Source organism: Myotis nattereri (genome assembly GCF_964212035.1).
Source record: "Myotis nattereri genome assembly, chromosome: 1".
Lineage (NCBI taxonomy): Eukaryota > Metazoa > Chordata > Mammalia > Chiroptera > Vespertilionidae > Myotis > Myotis nattereri.
The window spans coordinates 48,401,936-48,419,127 of NC_138075.1; the positions used below are offsets into that span (position 1 = coordinate 48,401,936).

At 42.3% G+C, this 17,192-nt stretch overlaps 1 protein-coding gene across 1 annotated transcript in view; it reads right to left on the minus strand.

Annotated features, from left to right (window-relative positions):
• Window positions 1–17,192, minus strand: part of APH1B (aph-1 homolog B, gamma-secretase subunit) — a gene marked incomplete at its 5' end in the record, with an annotated part of 60,384 nt that overhangs the window by 31,999 nt on the left and 11,193 nt on the right. Inside the window, 2 exons of the mRNA XM_081094447.1 lie at window positions 652–845; window positions 5,563–5,690. Coding sequence (XP_080950573.1) covers window positions 678–845; window positions 5,563–5,690 — 296 coding nt within the window. The 3' untranslated portion in view covers window positions 652–677. The remainder of the gene's footprint in view (window positions 1–651; window positions 846–5,562; window positions 5,691–17,192) is intronic.

Sequence of the window (17,192 nt, forward strand, 5' to 3'; positions counted from 1 at the left end):
ATGAAAATTCCTGGTTTCAGAATACCTTCCCAGGAAGTCAGAAAATGATTGGGTTTTTAGTTAAACTGAATCTATGCTGAAAAACAATGTAATGCCTCGGAAAGCAAAATCTAGAATGGAAAAACTACAGACTAATACAGCTTGTTAGTCAATAGCTTACTTTGGCTAAATTATCATAGTGCTCCAGTGCAATGTATTATTGCATTTAGAAGCACAGCCTGCCATGTTCTTATAAGACAGGGTACTAGTGAAGTACAGGAAACAGTCCATGGCCTTTTGTGACTTCAGAACTGGAATGGCTAGGACTTGCCTGCCATTCAGCACGAGGTGAGTCAGGAGACAGCTAAACATCTGGGTTCTTATTCACTCATGGTGGTCTCAGCCAGTTCCTATTTGGACACTGATGGTTCTCAACTTGGCTGCACATCAGAGTCATCGAGGAAGCTTTTGAAAATCACCAAATGCCCAGACCAATTACACCTGGAGGGGGAAGCCCAGAAACCCACCAGGTCATTCTCATGTGCAGGCAGGATGAGCTGCTGCATGAAAGCCATATCACAGGTGGATAGTTTTGTTTTTCAGTCAATTCCACCAGGAAGAGGGATTTTTAGAAAAAGGCACAGTTATGCTTCCTCTAAAGATGCAGCTTACTGTTTGAGAGTGCTGGCTCTGGGAGGTTATCTGGAGCGCTGGCTGTAGAGGAGGAAGTTCTTGTCTTGGCAGAGTAGGTATCGTTTCAGGCTTCGGCGGCTGCCTCCAGCAACGAAGAATGCCCAGATGCCAGTGAGCACCAGGATCATATATGCTGACACAAGACTTATTTCATACTGAGGGTTAAGGAAGGTCTGCAAAGGAAAAATAAACCAGCGTGGGTAATAATGGCTAGCATATTAAACATGCGAATAACCAAAGACAAAGGGAAATAGGAAATACTTGTAATAGCTGGGATGCTATTAAACACCAAACATGCGATGTATGTCCTGTCCTGGGGAGCACCAGAACCCACAAAGACACACGGACTAACCTAGGCAGCAGACACCTATAGATCTGGGCTGTGCTGTATTCGAATGGCAACCCTAGGAGGTAATGAGAAGCCAGAGCCTACTGGAATACCCACCAGACGATACATGTTATATAACTGGGCCCCATTTATAATCCTTTCTGTGCAAGAACCAGTTAGCTCTTAGAATGTGGAAGAAAGCCAGACAAGTCCAAATTACTTCAGTATGAGTCCTTAGTATTTGAGGGAAAACGAGGGAACAGCAGCATCTCTTTTTTGGCTGCACAACTGCTGTCGGTCCCAAAAGTTGATTTGAAAAACACTGACGGGGTGCTGAGAGGTAATGGGCTACTCAATAGTGAAGACCCTAGTTTCTATCCTGATGGAGTTCATACTCTGTAAGGGAGATAGGTAATGAATGAAGAAACAACTAAATTAATTACATAATTACAAACTGTGATGAATACCAGATCAGAACAGTTATAATTGTGATGGTGACAGGACAGGTAAGAATGAGGTGATCCATTAGGGTGGTCAAGGAAGGCCCCGAGGAAGTGGCATTTAAACTGAGACACACGCAGGAGGAGGAGTGAGCCAGCCTTGTGGAGACTAAGGGAGGGAATAAAAGGAGCTCGGACAGCTGAGACCCTGAGAATAGTCAGTATTAATCACGTGTAGCGATGGAGGGGCAGCACATGAGATGAGGTTGGAGAGGAGGGCAGCCAGCTACAGAGCATGTTGGTAAGGAGTGTGGATTTTACACTCAGTGCAATGGAGGGTCACAGTGTTTCCGGTAGGGGAGCTGAATGACTTGAGTTAGATTTTTAAACTGCAGAGAAAGATTAAAGGAGGCGATGGTGAAAGCAGTGAGACTAGTGAGGAAGATTTTGTACTGGACGGGAGAGTACAGGATGGTGAGTTAGACTAGGTGGAGGTAGAGATGGAGAGTGGATGAAAAGAACTGACTTGCTGATGGATGGAATGTGAGGGACAGTGAGAGGCCACGTTTCTGGCTTTAGAAAAATGGTGGTGCTACTTAATGTGATAACAAAGACTTGAGGAAGACCAAGCTTGGAGTGGTGGGTGAGAATCTAGTCCAAAGAGGACATGTTAAGGGTGACATGCCTGTCAGATTTCAAAAGGCAGATGTCATGTAAGCAGTTAGATATATGAGTATGGGAGAGGAGAGGCCTGGGTTAGAAACAGGAATATAGAGGCACAGTCCATAGATGGTATTTAAAACCATGGCTACGAATGAAGTTACCCAGGGAGCTTTTGCAGAGAGAAGGGAAAAGAAAAGTCAAGATCAAGCCCTGAGAACATTTATGAATTGTTTGTGCTGTTCGGTATCACAGGAACACATCAGAAGTGTCAACACCACTCCATTGGCCTGACTTATTAAAAAAGAGTCAGCAAGGACTCTGAGAAGAGCCAGCAGTGGGGTCAGAGGAAAACCAGGACAGTGTGATGCAGAAGTCAGAATAGAAAAATGTCTCAGAAAAGTGGTCAACTCTTTTTAAAGGTTGCCGAGATGAAAAAAGAACATTGCCCATTAGATTTGTAGAAACAAAGGTCATTTTGACCTTGACAAGTGCAGTTTTAAAGGGGTGGTTGAGCAGAAACTAGATTGGGCTAGAAGTATGAGAGGTGAAGGAGTGAAGACAATCCAGGGGATCACTCTGAGAAGCTTTGCGGTGATGGGGGACAGGGGAAAAGAGGGTGGTGCTGGGAGGGGAGAAGGCAATAATGAAGTTTTATGAAGATATGTCTGTTAGCTGATACAGAGATGGAAAGGCTGGTGAAGGAGGACAGAGGACAGTCAAAGGAGCAAAGTCTTTAGTAGAAAAGAATTAGGTCTAGAACCCAAGTGGAGGAACTGACCTTTACAAGAGGAGGGATTCTCTGCCGGGCCAGGGTCAGGTGGGGAGATAGGTTTGCATCTAGCCTAGCATTTGCACTTAACAAAAGGGAGGATCTGATTGGGCCAGTTTGTCACCGTACACCTCTTCGAATCAGAGGCTAGGGGTGTGCCTCCAAGGCTCCTCACTTTCCTCACTCACCCGACCTGCACATGTCCCTGGCTAAGGTGTCAACGCTGCCTATAAGCTCTGGCCAGGGAAATAGCTGATTTTGCAGGTAGCACCTATGTAAAAAGAATACTTTTCTCAAGAGGCATCTGTGGGCATGGCAGGTATTGAACATTTTCTGGATTCTTCTTCAGAATAATTCTATACTTTAAATCCACTGAATTTTAAGTGCAAAACATAAAGAAAAAATTGATTAGACTACATTAAATAACTTTTGCTCATAAAAAGACATCAGGAGACTATAAAGACAAACTACACTGCAGAAGAAGTTATTTGCAATGCATACATCTGACAAAGCCCTCTTTTAAAGAGTATAGGATGTCCCCCCCCCAAAAAAAATATATACACTCTTTAACAGCTGATAGCTCAATTCTGAAAATTAAATATATTTTACTAAGCAAAGATTTGACTTTACACAGATGCCATCATATTAAGGGTAACGTTAGCATCCTGTACCACTGGAAGGTTTTAGGTAGGAGAGGCAGTAAGACTGGCTCAGAGGTCAAGGAAGCCAATGTAAGAAAACCTGATTCAAATTCAATGTGTGTAAACATTTTTTGGACATTCTATATATAAAGAACCCCCCCCCCCCAAAAAAAAAAAATCCAAACAAAACAGACAGACAACCCAATAGAATGATGGGCAAAAGACAGGACAGGCACTTCACAAAGGATTACCCAAATGGCCAATAACTATATGAAGACATGCTCAACCTCCTGCCCTGGCTGTTCGGTCCAGGATGCTTTCTCCAGACCAGCTGCAGAACTACCACTACTTCAAGTCTTTGCTCAAATGTCACCTTCACACTGAAGCCTATGCTGACTACCTAATCCAAAAATTCACCATCCCTCCACCTCCCACACTCTGGATCCCTTTTAACCTGCTCCACTTCTCCTTTCTTTCACAGTACCTACCGATTTCTAGATGCTATATAATTTCTCATTATGTCTATTGCTTATTGCCCCTTCCTTCTTACTAGCTTATAAAGGCAGTGATCTTTGTTTTGGTCACTAAACTGTTTTGTTCACCTAGAACAGTACCTGGAACATAGAAGGCACTTCATAATTATTTGTCAAATGAACGGTCCATTGGATTCATAAGGACATTTGCTTTTTCATGTAACTTCCTTTCTGGTTATAAAATGTATGTTGTAAAAAACTTAGAACATGGCAAAAACTATAAGGAGTTAAAAGAATCCACCCAGAGATAAATGTATTTAATATTTTCATGCACTCTCTTTCTGATCTTTTTTTTTTTCTCTCATGAAGATTTAACTTTACACAGTTGCCATCATATTATGGATAACGTTAGTATCCTGTACCACTGGTAGGAGAGTCAGTAAGCCTGGGTCAGGACAAGGCGGCCAATGTAAGAAAACCTGATACAAATTCTAAATGGGTGGGGAGGAGAGAAACGTAAGACAGGGCACCATCAGAAGAAAGCTTTTACATCCTTTAGATGAGAAATAATAAGGGTCTGGACAAGGCAGTGATGGGAATGATTCTGATGTAAATATCTGACAAACTATAATAAAAGTCGGGCCCAAGGCATTCAAAATTATTTAAAAGTGTATCTAGTCAAGTTTTCTTTTTAAACATTTCTCTTGAAAATTGGCATTATTATAATGTCAGAAAGAAGGGATTGAAATGGTCATTCTTGTTATTGATCAGTTAGAGTAAAAATGATACAACCCTTGCCCTAACCAGTTTGGCTCAGTGGATAGAGCGTCGGCCTGCGGACTGAAAGGTCCCAGGTTTGATTCCGGTCAAGGGCATGTACCTGGGTTGTGTGCATATCCCCAGTGGGGGGTGTGCAGGAGGCAGCTGGTCGATGTTTCTCTCTCATTGATGTTTCTAACTCTCTATCCCTCTCCCTTCCTCTCTGTAAAAAATTAATAAGATATATTTTTTAAAAAATGATACAACCCGGTGGGTAGTATTTTAGCAATTTGCATCAAGGGCTTTAAAAATATTCATACTATTTAACCTTATAATTCCATTCCTTGGAACAATATAGTTTAAAAGTTTCATGTACAAAGATGTCCAAGACAGCGTTATAATAACCAAAAGTAGAAATAGAAGGGATCAGTCAGTTAAGCATTCTATAATACAGTTTTCCTGTGATGATATAAAGCCATTAAAATTTATATATTAAAAATATTTATAAGAACATGGAGATTGTTTAAGATGTGTTACACGACAAAGCATAATTCAAGACTATTTCAGGTTTGACTGTACCCATTAAAAAGAAAGACACTAGGAAAACATCTTTAATGAGATCTACCAACAAGTTAATAGTTGTCTTTCTGTCGTAAGACTTAGATGATTTATCTATCATTCATCCATTCTTTCAAGTAACATTTCTGAATTTCCTCATTTTCCCATGAGCATGTACTTCATTTAGGGTGGAATCTACCACTGTACACAGGTGGACCTGAGCTCCAAAAAACAGGTTGAGCACAGTGGCCGTACTCACCAGGGCTGACACCAGCAGGTGGGTCAGAATAACTGCAAGAAGGGGGTACCAGTTTTTCTTCTCACAGCCATCAAAGAATATGATGCCCCAGAACATGTGCAGCAATATGATCACCTGCGTCATGAAAGCTGAAAGACAGCCACCCATTAGTGCTCAGGCATTCAAACAGCAGACGCCAAAGCCCACTGGACACGTCACCTGGTCGTGGTACACAGGCTCTTGGGGGTCCACACCACTGGGGGAGCTTCGCTGCCACCTGCCAGAAGCAGGGCCAGGACACACATTCGCTCAAATGTAACTTGGAAAACAACATTTCTAAACCAGGGGTCAGCTCTGCAGCAGCTTCTCTAGAATGGGAACCTGTTAAAAGTCAACTTGAATCTGGCTTTCAAGAAGTGTCTCTGACCCCTAGCCAGTTTGGCTTAGTGAGTAGAGTGTCGGCCAGGCCACTAAAGGGTCCCGGGTTCAATTCCAGTCAAGGGCACGTACCTCAGTTGCAGGCTCTATCCCGAGGGGTGTGTGTGGGAAGCAACCAATCAATGTTTCTCTCTCTCTCTCTCTCTCTCCCCCTCCTTTCCACTCTCTCTAAAAATCAATGGAAAAATATCCTCAGGTGCAGATTAACAACAACAAAAATAAGTTTCTCTGAGGAATGCAATAAACCTATTGTGATATCTAATCAGCTTCTTCTAAATTAGCCTTCCACACTAATTAAGAGACACTTTTCTCAATTAAATGGAATATCTTTATGTTTGTTTGTTTTTGTTAATCCTCACCTAAGGATTTTTTTCCCATTGATTTTTTTTTTTTTTTTTAGGGAGAGTGGGAGAGGGAAATACAGAGAGAAACATCAATGTGAGAGAAACACATCAATTGGCTGCCTCCTGCATGAGCCCTGGCCAGGGCCCAGGCCCAGGAAGAGCCTGCAACCAAGGTACATGCCCTTGACCGGAAACAAACCTGGGACTCTTTGGTCTGTAGGCCAACTCTCTAAACACTGAGCTAAGCCAGCTAGGGCAGGAATATCTTTGTTTTAAACAAGTTTTCCCTGAAGTGAAATTTCTCCTTGGATTTTTTTAAAGGCCAAATGGAAGAACAAACATATTCAACATTGCCATAATTATCTAATATTCTTCTGAGGCAACTGAAATTGAATCTGATTAGCGCATACAGCTTTTCCTGTGGAATATTGTGGGGGTGTGTGTCCTGGATATTCTTCATTTTAAAAGGTGAAGTTCCACATATTCTGAAAGTTTTAACATGAAAAAAGAAAAGGCACACAGAGCTCCCTTTTTTGGCCATGTAATAAGACACCATTAACACCTACCAGTCTGGCAAAAGTTCAGGTCTGACGCTTCTCTTTCACACTGCTGGTAGGAAAACCATCTAGCACACCTACTAAAGTTAAAAATCTGCGCTCTTTCACTCCAGGATTCCACAGCTAGAGCTGAACTCTGAAGCAGTTAGTTCTTGAACCAACAGATCACTAGCACCTGAGAACTTATTAGAAATGCAATCTCTTGGGCCCTGGCCCGTGTTGCTAAGTGGTTAGAGCCTGTGCACTGAAGGGTCTTGGGTTCGATTCCCAGTCAAGGGAATGCACCTGGGTTGAAGGTTGAATCCTAAGCCCATATAGGGGCGTATTCGGGAGGCAACCAATCAATGTGTCTCACATCAATGTTTCTCTCCCTGCCTCCCCCATCCCTACCAATCTCTCTAAAAATCAATGGCACAATATCCTCTGGTGAAGATTAGCAAAACATACAAACAAACAAAAAAGCAATGCAAATTTTTGGGACCCCCCACCAAACTCCCAGGATTAGACACAATGAGCCCAGCAATCTGTTTAAATAGCCCTTCAGTTGATTCTGATGCAGTCAAGTTTGAGAACCTCTGCTCTAGAGAAACTCTCATATATTTGCACAAGGATATATATATATATTTTATATCAGCACTCTTTGTAATAACAAAAAATGTCCATCATTACCAGAAAACATAGGCTGTAGTACTATATATTCACACATGGAATACTATATAATCTATAATATAAATGATCTCAAGAATATAATGTTGAGTGGAAGGAAAAACATTGTGGAAAAATGACTATTATTTCACTTATACAAAGTAAAACACACACAAAACAATATTAAAAAGACCTAACTGTTGTGGTCTGAGAAAAGCAAGTTGTTACAGCTAGTGACAGTGTGCTATCCTTTCTGTAAATGATGGTAAATACTTTAACTAAAGTAGAAAAGGGATTTTTTACGCTGAGGACAAGGTTGACTAAACTAAAACGATGTATTTTGACCCCAGTGATGATCCTGGAAAGGGAAGCTGCCCTGAAGATAGATGTCTGGTGAAGTGATGGTGCAGAGTTGATTCCACTGAAGACACTCAGGAGTTAAGTTTACTGTATCAGAAAAGACAGTGTAGAAACTACAGTCTACACAGCACAAACGTTCACACTGTACGGTTTTTCTAAAACCTAGATGTCAATCCAATGGCAAGAGAAAGCAATGGCACCATAAACGTGTCATCTATTTGTCAGCTTATGTTTGCCCTTCTGTCTACACGTTACCGTGAACATTAAACCAGCCAATCACGCTCCCACGTCCTGGAGTTCAGCTACTTGGAAAATGCTCTAACTTAGGGAATTTTCAGTCCATTCTCATCCAAAAGAGCATTCTCCTGTGAGTTTCAGACAAAGATCCTCAAGATATCCTTAGCTCTGACGTAGGCCCACATTTCTGTTTGCAAGGCCCTTTCCTGCCCCCAAAAATACCTTTTATGGATTGGCCCTGTCTCCAAAGTACAGTCTACATCTATGCCTGTCTGTGCCGGGCACTGATCTAAGCACTGGGGGTATCATGGTGCACAAAACACAGTCTCGCCCAGCCAGTATTCCTCAGTGGTTAAGCATCGACCTATAAACCAGGAGGTACAGTTTGTTTGAGTCCTGGTCTGAGCACATGCCTGGGTTTCAGGCTCCATCCCCAGAAGGGGTCATACAGGAAACAGCCAATCGATGATTCTCTCTCATCATTCTCTCTCTCTCTCCCTCTCTGAAATCAGTAAGAATATATTAAAACAAAACAAAACAAAAACACAGTCTCATGGAACTCTCCCTACCTTTACTGTTTACTGTCTTATTAACACAATATCTGATCTCTTGGGCAATTATTAAAACAACATACATTTCTACTGGACTGCTTATTTATTCAGCTAGCACTAGTTTCTGGCTGACTCCCTTTGTCATCATAAGTCTTTACTATTATAATGTGCTATTTAAAATACTGGAATGTTATTGTTTATTCTCTCCATAATTGGTTCAAGGTCCAGTAGAAACAGAGACATGGATATCTAAACTATTCTGCCACATACATACATACCATTTGATACTTCTCTCTACTAAGCGGAATTAACTCCAACTGGAAGTGAGAATTTACAAAGAGTATCTATAGGGTACTATCATTTAATTACAAAACCTTTCTCACTTCATGTTCCTAAATATAAAATTCTAAAGTTCCTTCAGTGAATCTATCCCTAAAATTTACTTTGTTCTAATATTCTTAAAAGTAAAAAAAAAAATTCTCTAAATTAACCATAAGACTATCAAAATTAGTTAATAATCCAGATTAATGAAAGGAGCTTCCATAATTTGTAATACTTTGAAACATTAATAAAAAGATAAACAATTCTAATAAGTATTGTATGTGTGAAACTGTAGCTGTCTAGTTTGATAATGGACTTCCTGTACTGATAATTTTTAAAATCAAATTCTCTTGGTACAAAATATTTCAGTCTAACCTATTTCTAAGCAAAATGTTTCAGTGTTATCTTTAAGAGGCTACATTTAGCTGTTTGGTTCTTTCATCCCTCCTGAATATACCCCAAATACTCTAGCACACAGATTCATAAATATCTTCATTTTCCCCTTTCTCTCTCATTCCTGATTTCTACTTCTCTGCCCTTGCAAAGACAATCACCTAAGATAGCAACTAATCGTACTACTGGATCCTGCCAGCACAGAAGTTGCTATCTTCTGGCCTCCCCTGACAACTTCAGAGTATCTCTAACCATGCCAGAAAGAGCCAAGGGCTGCTGCTGGGTGAGGGCAGCAACAGAAAGGATGTGACTAGCAATGGGCTTCAGACTTCTTTTTCCAAATAAGAGTCTGGAGTGTCAAGTTTCGGTGACACTCCTCGATCCCTCTTGGTTACAAAAACTCCCTGGATTCAATCTCTAATGACCTAGCCCAAGTAGAAATCAGGCCACAAAACTAAATTAAATGAAAATGCCTTTCCTGTAACAGGGACTTAACTTTAAACCTTTGCTTTAACAAATGTAAGAGAATTTTATGACCTACTTTATTGTAATACAGATGTACATATATTACTAGTCAAATAACATTCTCCAAGATTAAAGAGACATTTTAAAAATCATCTCATAATACAGAGTCCATAAGAAAGGCATAGTACTGTCTCTTAATACCAACTAGATCATAAAGGAGACATCCTGAAAACAATTTGAATGACTACAGGTGTTTAAGTAGCAGTTAATATTTTATATTATGACTATGCCCCCAAAGTATGTTTATGAGCCAAAAAGACTGCCAATGATATAATTTTATGTTTAAAATCCCTCTGGCAAATGTTGAAAATAAAGAAATTCTCTCCTCAAATTAGCTCATCAGTGTGGAGTGAGGGGGAAGCCCCTTAGAAGTTGTTTGATCTAGATGCCTATGCAATGAAAAAGTAGATCCCACAGGGTCTACTTCAAATGATTCCATTTTAGGAGTTTGTTTCATTAAAACAGTCACTGTAGAATGTTCATTCTCCAAATCTGCCTTCTAACTCAGTGATTCTCAGCGAGGATGATTTTGCCCCCAGGGGGCGTTTGTCAATGTCTATAGACATTTTTGGTTGCCACAGCTGGGGGTGGGGTACCTCTGACATATAGTACATAGAACCAGGGGTACTGTTGAACACCCTACAATACACAAGACAGCCCCACAACAAAGTATTATCTGACCCCAAATATCAATAGTGCTAAGAAAGCCTAGGACCTAGGAAAGCTCTTGAAGAATCATGAGTCAACTCTTTCCATAAGTGACACATTTAAAAATACTTGAAACTCTCTATTAGTCAGCTATTGTCACAAAAATGCTACATAAGCCCTAACTGGCTTGGCTCAGTGGACAGAGCGTCGGCCTGCAGACTGAAGGGTCCCAGGTTCGATCCCCATCAAGGCATGTACCTTGGTTGCGGGCACATCCCCAGTGTGGGGTGTGCAGGAGACAGCTGATCAATGTTTCTAACTCTCTATCCCTCTCTCTTCCTCTCTGTAAAAAATCAATAAAATATATTTTTTTAAAAAATGCTACATAATAAACCACATCAAAACTCATTGGCTGGCATTGGCAGTGGGGTCTAAAGTAGTGCTCACTGAAACCTGGGATCTGGCAGCGGACAGTGAGTGTGGGCTCTCAGGATTCTATTACTTTGTATTCATGCTTCATTGATTGACTTCTTGAAATTAACTAGGACTTTCCCATGTTTATCTCAGGTCTGGAATAGTTTCAGCAGCATCAGATTTAACTTTTCTTTAAATGTCTGTTCCAAACTAGCCCTCAAACCATCTATTCCTCCTGTCATATGTAAAGCAAAAGCAAGCCCATAAGAACTGGGGTGAGATTTTAATAGAAATTGGAGATAAGATTTGTAGTTGGACTGAATGTGAGCTAGGAGACAAAGGGAAGAGTTGGGAATTACTCCAAAGTTTTTGACCTGAGCAACAGAAAGGATGGAATTGCATCAACTGAGAGGGCTACTTGTGCTCTGCATACTTGATAGTATATCACAGACTACTAGAGACTACAATAGGCCACGGTTTAGTGAAAGGACTTTCCAGAAGTACAATTTTCCATTCTGTTATTTGAGCAGCTTGAAAACAGACGATTACATGACAGATGTAATAAAAACATACATCTACACTAATAATAGACAAATATGTAAATTAACCATCTCTCCACGACACCCATAGCCAATCAGGAGCGACTATGCAAATTAACTCAACAAAGATGGCGGGCCTGTGGGCGTCGAGGAGGTACGCAGGCACTGAGCGGCCGGGGGCAGGGGCGAGGCCAGACGCCTGCTATGAGGGTGTTGGGGTAAGGGGTGGAGTGAGCTATAGGAGGGCGGCGAGTGAAGGTGGAAGGCAGCTCCAGCCAGAGTGAAGGCAAGAAGCCAGAGAGAAGACCCGGGTCCCAGGTGCCGGAGGGAAGCCGGTGCCGGCAGCCAGGGGAAGGAAGTCCTATTCTTGCACGAATCTTCATGCACCGGGCCCCTAGTTTAATGATAAAAATTGATAACATAGTACAGCATATAGAGTATCCTTGTGTCATAGCCAGTGTAATTAGCTGTGATCATCTACACTAATAAAAGAGAAAAATGGTAATTGGCGTACGGCAATACCCTTTTCATTGGCTAATCAGGGCTATATGCAAATTAACTGCCAACTAAGATTGGCAGTTAACTGCCAACTAAGATTGGCAGTTAACTGCCAACAAGATGGCGGCTAATTTGCATATGTAGGCACAATGCAGGGAGGCGAAAGGGAAAGCAGGAAGAAGCCCCCTGCCACTGACAGTGATCTGAAACCCAGGGGGGAGCTAAGAGCTGGGGGGCAGGGCAAAGGCGGCCCTGGCATGATCGGAGAATCAGGTGCCTTTTCCACCCTGGCCAGTGATAGGAGGAAGTAGGGGTGGAGCCAGCGATGGGAGCTGGGCACAGTTGAAGCTGGCAGTCCCGGGAGCTAGGGGTCCCTTGCCTGGGCCTAAAGCGAAGCTCACGATCGCGGCGCCCCCCGCTGCCACTGCAGGTCCCCGCTGCCTTGGCTGGACGCCTAGGCCAGAGGTGTCAGGCCTGGGCAGGGGACCCCCAGCTCCCTGCGGTTGCAGGCTCCGCCCCTGCCCAGGCCTGACACCTCTGCCGGAGGCCTCAGGCCTGGTCAAGGGGCCGATCCGGTGATTGGTGATCGGAGGGTGATGAGGGTCAACTCCTCTGGCCGAGGCATCAGGCCTGGGTGGGGGGGCGGAGCCGGGGATTGGGGGGATATGATGGTTCCCTTGCCCAGGCCTGAAGCCTGCCTGGGTCACAGGCGTCAGGCTTGGGCGGGGGGTGGAGCAAGCGATCAGAGGGAGATGGGGGTCCCCTGCCCAGGCATGATTCCTGGGCCAGAGGCCTCAGGCCTGGGTGGGGGCCAGAGCCAGTGATTGGGGGGAGATGGGGATCCCCTGTCCAAGCCTGACACCTCTGGCGGAGGCGTCAGGCCTGGGCAAGGGGCCGATCAGGCGATCGGAGGGTGATGGGGGTCAACGCCTGAGGGCTCCCAGTATGTGAGAGGGGGCAGGCTGGGCTGAGGGACACTCTCCCTCCCCCCCCCCCAGTGCACGAATTTCGTGCACCGGGCCCCTAGTTTATTATAAGAAACTAGAGACCCAGTGCATGAAATTTGTGCACTCGGGAGGGAGGGGGGTCCCTCAGCCCACTCTACACTCTCTTGCAGTCCAGGAGCCCTCAGGGGATGTCTGACTGCCTGCTTAAGCCACTCCCGGCCAGTGGGGCATCCGTAGCACTGCTGTGGAGGCGGGAGAGGCTCTGGCCACCACCGCTGCACTCGCCAGCCGTGAGCCCGGCTTCTGGCTAAGTGGCACTTCCCTGTGGGAGCACACTGACCACCAGGGGGCAGCTCCCCTGGTGGTCAGTATGCATCATAGTGACCGGTTGTTCCACCGTTCAGTCTATTTTTTATTACATAGGATTAACATTCTAATAAATTCAGAAAAGAGTAAAAATTGCAGCTTAATCTCTGTGGCCTATCATTTTCTCCATGTGATTAATAGATGCTGTATTTTTTCTACCACTTTGCAATTGGTAATGTAGTTATTTGAGATAGTCTTGCTTATAAGGAACTTTCATTTAAAAATCTAAACATTTATTACTGTTATGTCTCTTTGGGCAAGGGAAATAAAGGAAAAAATAAACGAGTAGGACCAAATCAAACTAAAAAGCTTTTGCACAGCAAAAAGACAACCACCCATTAATAGAATGAAAAGGGAACTCACCAAATGAGAGAGCATATTTGTCAATGATACATCTGTTAAGGGGTTAATATCCAAAATTTATGAAGAACTTATAAAATTCAACACCAAGAAGACAAACAACCCAATTAAAATATGGGCAAAGGATCTGCATAGACACTTCTCCAAAGAGGACATACAGGCGGCCTAATAGACATATGAAAAGAATGCTTAACATCACTAATCATCAGAAAGACGCAAATTAAAACCACAATGAGGGATCACCTCACACCTGTCAGAATGGCTGTCAACAAATCAACAAACAATAAGTGCTGGCAAGTATGTAGGGAAAAGGGAACCCCCAGTGCACTGCTGGTGGGAATGCAGGCTGGTGCAGCCACTGGGGAAATCAGTATGGAGTTTCCGCAAAATATTAAAAGCGGAACTGCGTTTTGACCCAACAAGCCACTTCTGGAATATATCCAAAGAAACTTGGAACTCTAATTTGAAAGAACATATGCTCCTCTCTGTTCACTGCGGCATTATTTACAATAGCCAAGATCTGGAAACAGCCCAAGTGCCCATCAGTAGATAAGTGGATAAAAAAAGCTGTGGTACATTTACACCATGGAATACTGCTTGATTGTAAAAAAAAAAAAAAAAAAAAAAAAAAAAGACAGAAATCTTACTTTTTGCTATAGCATGGATGGACTGGAGATTATTATGCTAAGTGAAAAAGCCAGTCAGAGAAAGACAAGTATCATCTGATCTCACTTATATGTGGAATCTATAGAATAATAATAAATAGACAAACAAAATAGAAACAGAGGCATGAATACATGGAATAGACTGACAGTTGTCAGAGGAAAGGGAGTTGGAGTGGGTGGATGAAAGAAAGTGAAGGGATTGAAAAAACATTATGTAACACACAGACACACACAACAGTGTGGTGACAGCCAGAGGGGAAATGCGTTGGAGGTAGGTGGAGGTGTGCAAAGGGGCGATAAATGGAGATAGAAAGAGACTTTGCTTTGGGTCCTGGGCATACGATGCAGTGTGCAGATGATGTTTTGCTGAGTTGTAGATTTGAGACCTATATGGTTTTGTGAACCCATGTCACATCAATAAATTCAATAAAAAATAAAATAAAAATTCAAACATTTAATAAACTGCCACATTGGAGAGCTTATACTTTAAAATACTGTAAAAGTGAATAAATGAGAAAACTCACTGGGTTACAACCGCAAGGATTTATTCTCATGCTCACTGGTCTGAAGTTGACTAATGAAGGCTGGGTTCTGCTGGGCAGCTCTGCTGCAGGCTGCTGGGTCTGGCTGCCCACTGCATGCTGGGCTCAGGTCTGCTCTATGCATCTTCATTCTGGGGTCCAGGTTACACGGGCATTGGCTATGTGAGGCATGTTCTCATGGCACATGAGCAGAGCCCCGGAGGGCAGGCCAACCATACCAGTGCTTTTTAAGCCTCCGACTTACATCACATCCACTAATCGGCCAATGCAAGTCACATGAGTGAGCTCAAAGTCAGGGGCAGGGAAGTACATTCCGGCCACCATGAGGCCAGGCAAGGATGTGGCTGTATAATTCTATTACAGAGAAATGACAAGTTGGAACAAAAATGGAATCTCCCACATTCCTCACACTTTCATTTTTCTTCAAGCTCCATATTCCTCCTTCCTTCAATCATGCTCCGTAAGACACAGCTTCTAGGTCATTCACCGTACTGACAATGTCCTATACCAATTTTAGTTCTTCAGTATTCCTGTTAAATAAAATGCTCAGAACGGAACACAATATTCCATATGTGGTCGGACCACATTGATTTCTCCTACAGAAAGGCATGGTGATCTTTCTGTGCCATGTTGCACCAGCAGCAGCCTCAGACCTCTCATGTTTACCGGATCTCCTGATTGTATCATTTTCTCTTGTGCTTGATTTAATCTGTTGCTATTTTGTACAAGAACATGCTATACATGCTTATAGCCAAAGAGCAATAGGCTGTACCATATAGTGTAGGTGTGCAGCAGACGACACCATCTAGGTTCGTGTAAGTACAATCTGTGACATTCACACAAGGACAAACTGCCTAGCGACACATTTCTCAGAACCTAGTATCCGTTCTGAGTTCATGACTGTATTCACCAATTAATTCTCTACTAAAATATCATTTCCTCCATAAGCTGTGCCTCGTATGGTGAAGGCCTGGGGAGGGGAGCAAATATGGGCTAGAAGGGATCAATGGGGAAAAAAGGGGGCATCTGTAATACTTTCAAACAATAAAGACAGCCCTAGCTGGTTTGGCTCAGTGGATAGAGCACTGGCCTGCGGACTAAAGGGTCCCAGGTTCGATTCCAGCCAAGGGCACATGCCCAGGTTGCAGGCTTGATCCTCAGTGTGGGGCGTGCAGGAGGCAGCCGATCAATGATTCTTTCTCATCATTGATGTTTCTATCTCTCCATCCCTCTCCCTTTCTCTCTGAAATCAATACAAATATTTAAAAAAATTAAGATAAAGTTATAAAATAAAATAAATATTTGTGGATCTACCTAAGAACAAAATATTCCACAAGGTGCTGAGGATACTGCAGTGAACAAGACAGACAGTCCTTAGCATCTTAGAGAGAAAGACCTAAACAAATAACTACACAGTTGACCAATTAATACAACTTCAGTAAGTACTACAAAGGAGAAGTACAATAGCATCCGAGCATAGGTCAGAGCTTGTGTTCTGTGTGCTTATAGATCTTCCTCATCATAGTGTCTATCGCACTTTACTATAATTAGCTGTTGTCTTTATTCCCTGCTACCTTTACTGGGCTGTATTTTCATAGCCTGGTATAATTCCTATTGAATAAAAGTGCTTAATAATTATTTTTGAAATGATCAAATGGACTTGTTCAGAATACGAAATTAATGAGCCAGGATAATAGTTGAGCTTAGGATTCAAATTCCCATCCTTTTGCCTCTATATGGCATTACCAAGTTAATGCTAGCCTACTACACAATTACAAATAAAAAAGAACTTATACATATATATGTTATTTATAAACGATACCTACCTATGCTACCTATCATGCTCCGTAAGACACAGCTTCTAGGTCATTCACCGTACTGACAATGTCCTATACCAATTTTACTTGAAAACCTATGTACATATAGCTATCATATAATCTATATCTTACACTAACATAGGTATACTAATTAATGGCCCCCATATTCCTTATTTGTAATGGAATATGTTAAACAACATATAAACTTATAGATCTAACTGAAAAATTCAAAATGGGCTCATGCTAAATAAATGGTAACAATGACAATCATAAATAACAAATGCAAATATATACAAATTAGGAGTTATTTTAAAATACGATAAAAGGCAATTTCTTAAATGTTTATGCTACAAAGAACAGAGTTATACTAATAAGAAACTCTTGCACATGATAAAGTAACAGCTGTTCTTTCACTCTACAGGTCCATATTCACAGCAGGTCAGCCTGCCATCCTAACTTAGACATTAAAATACTTTATTTTCTT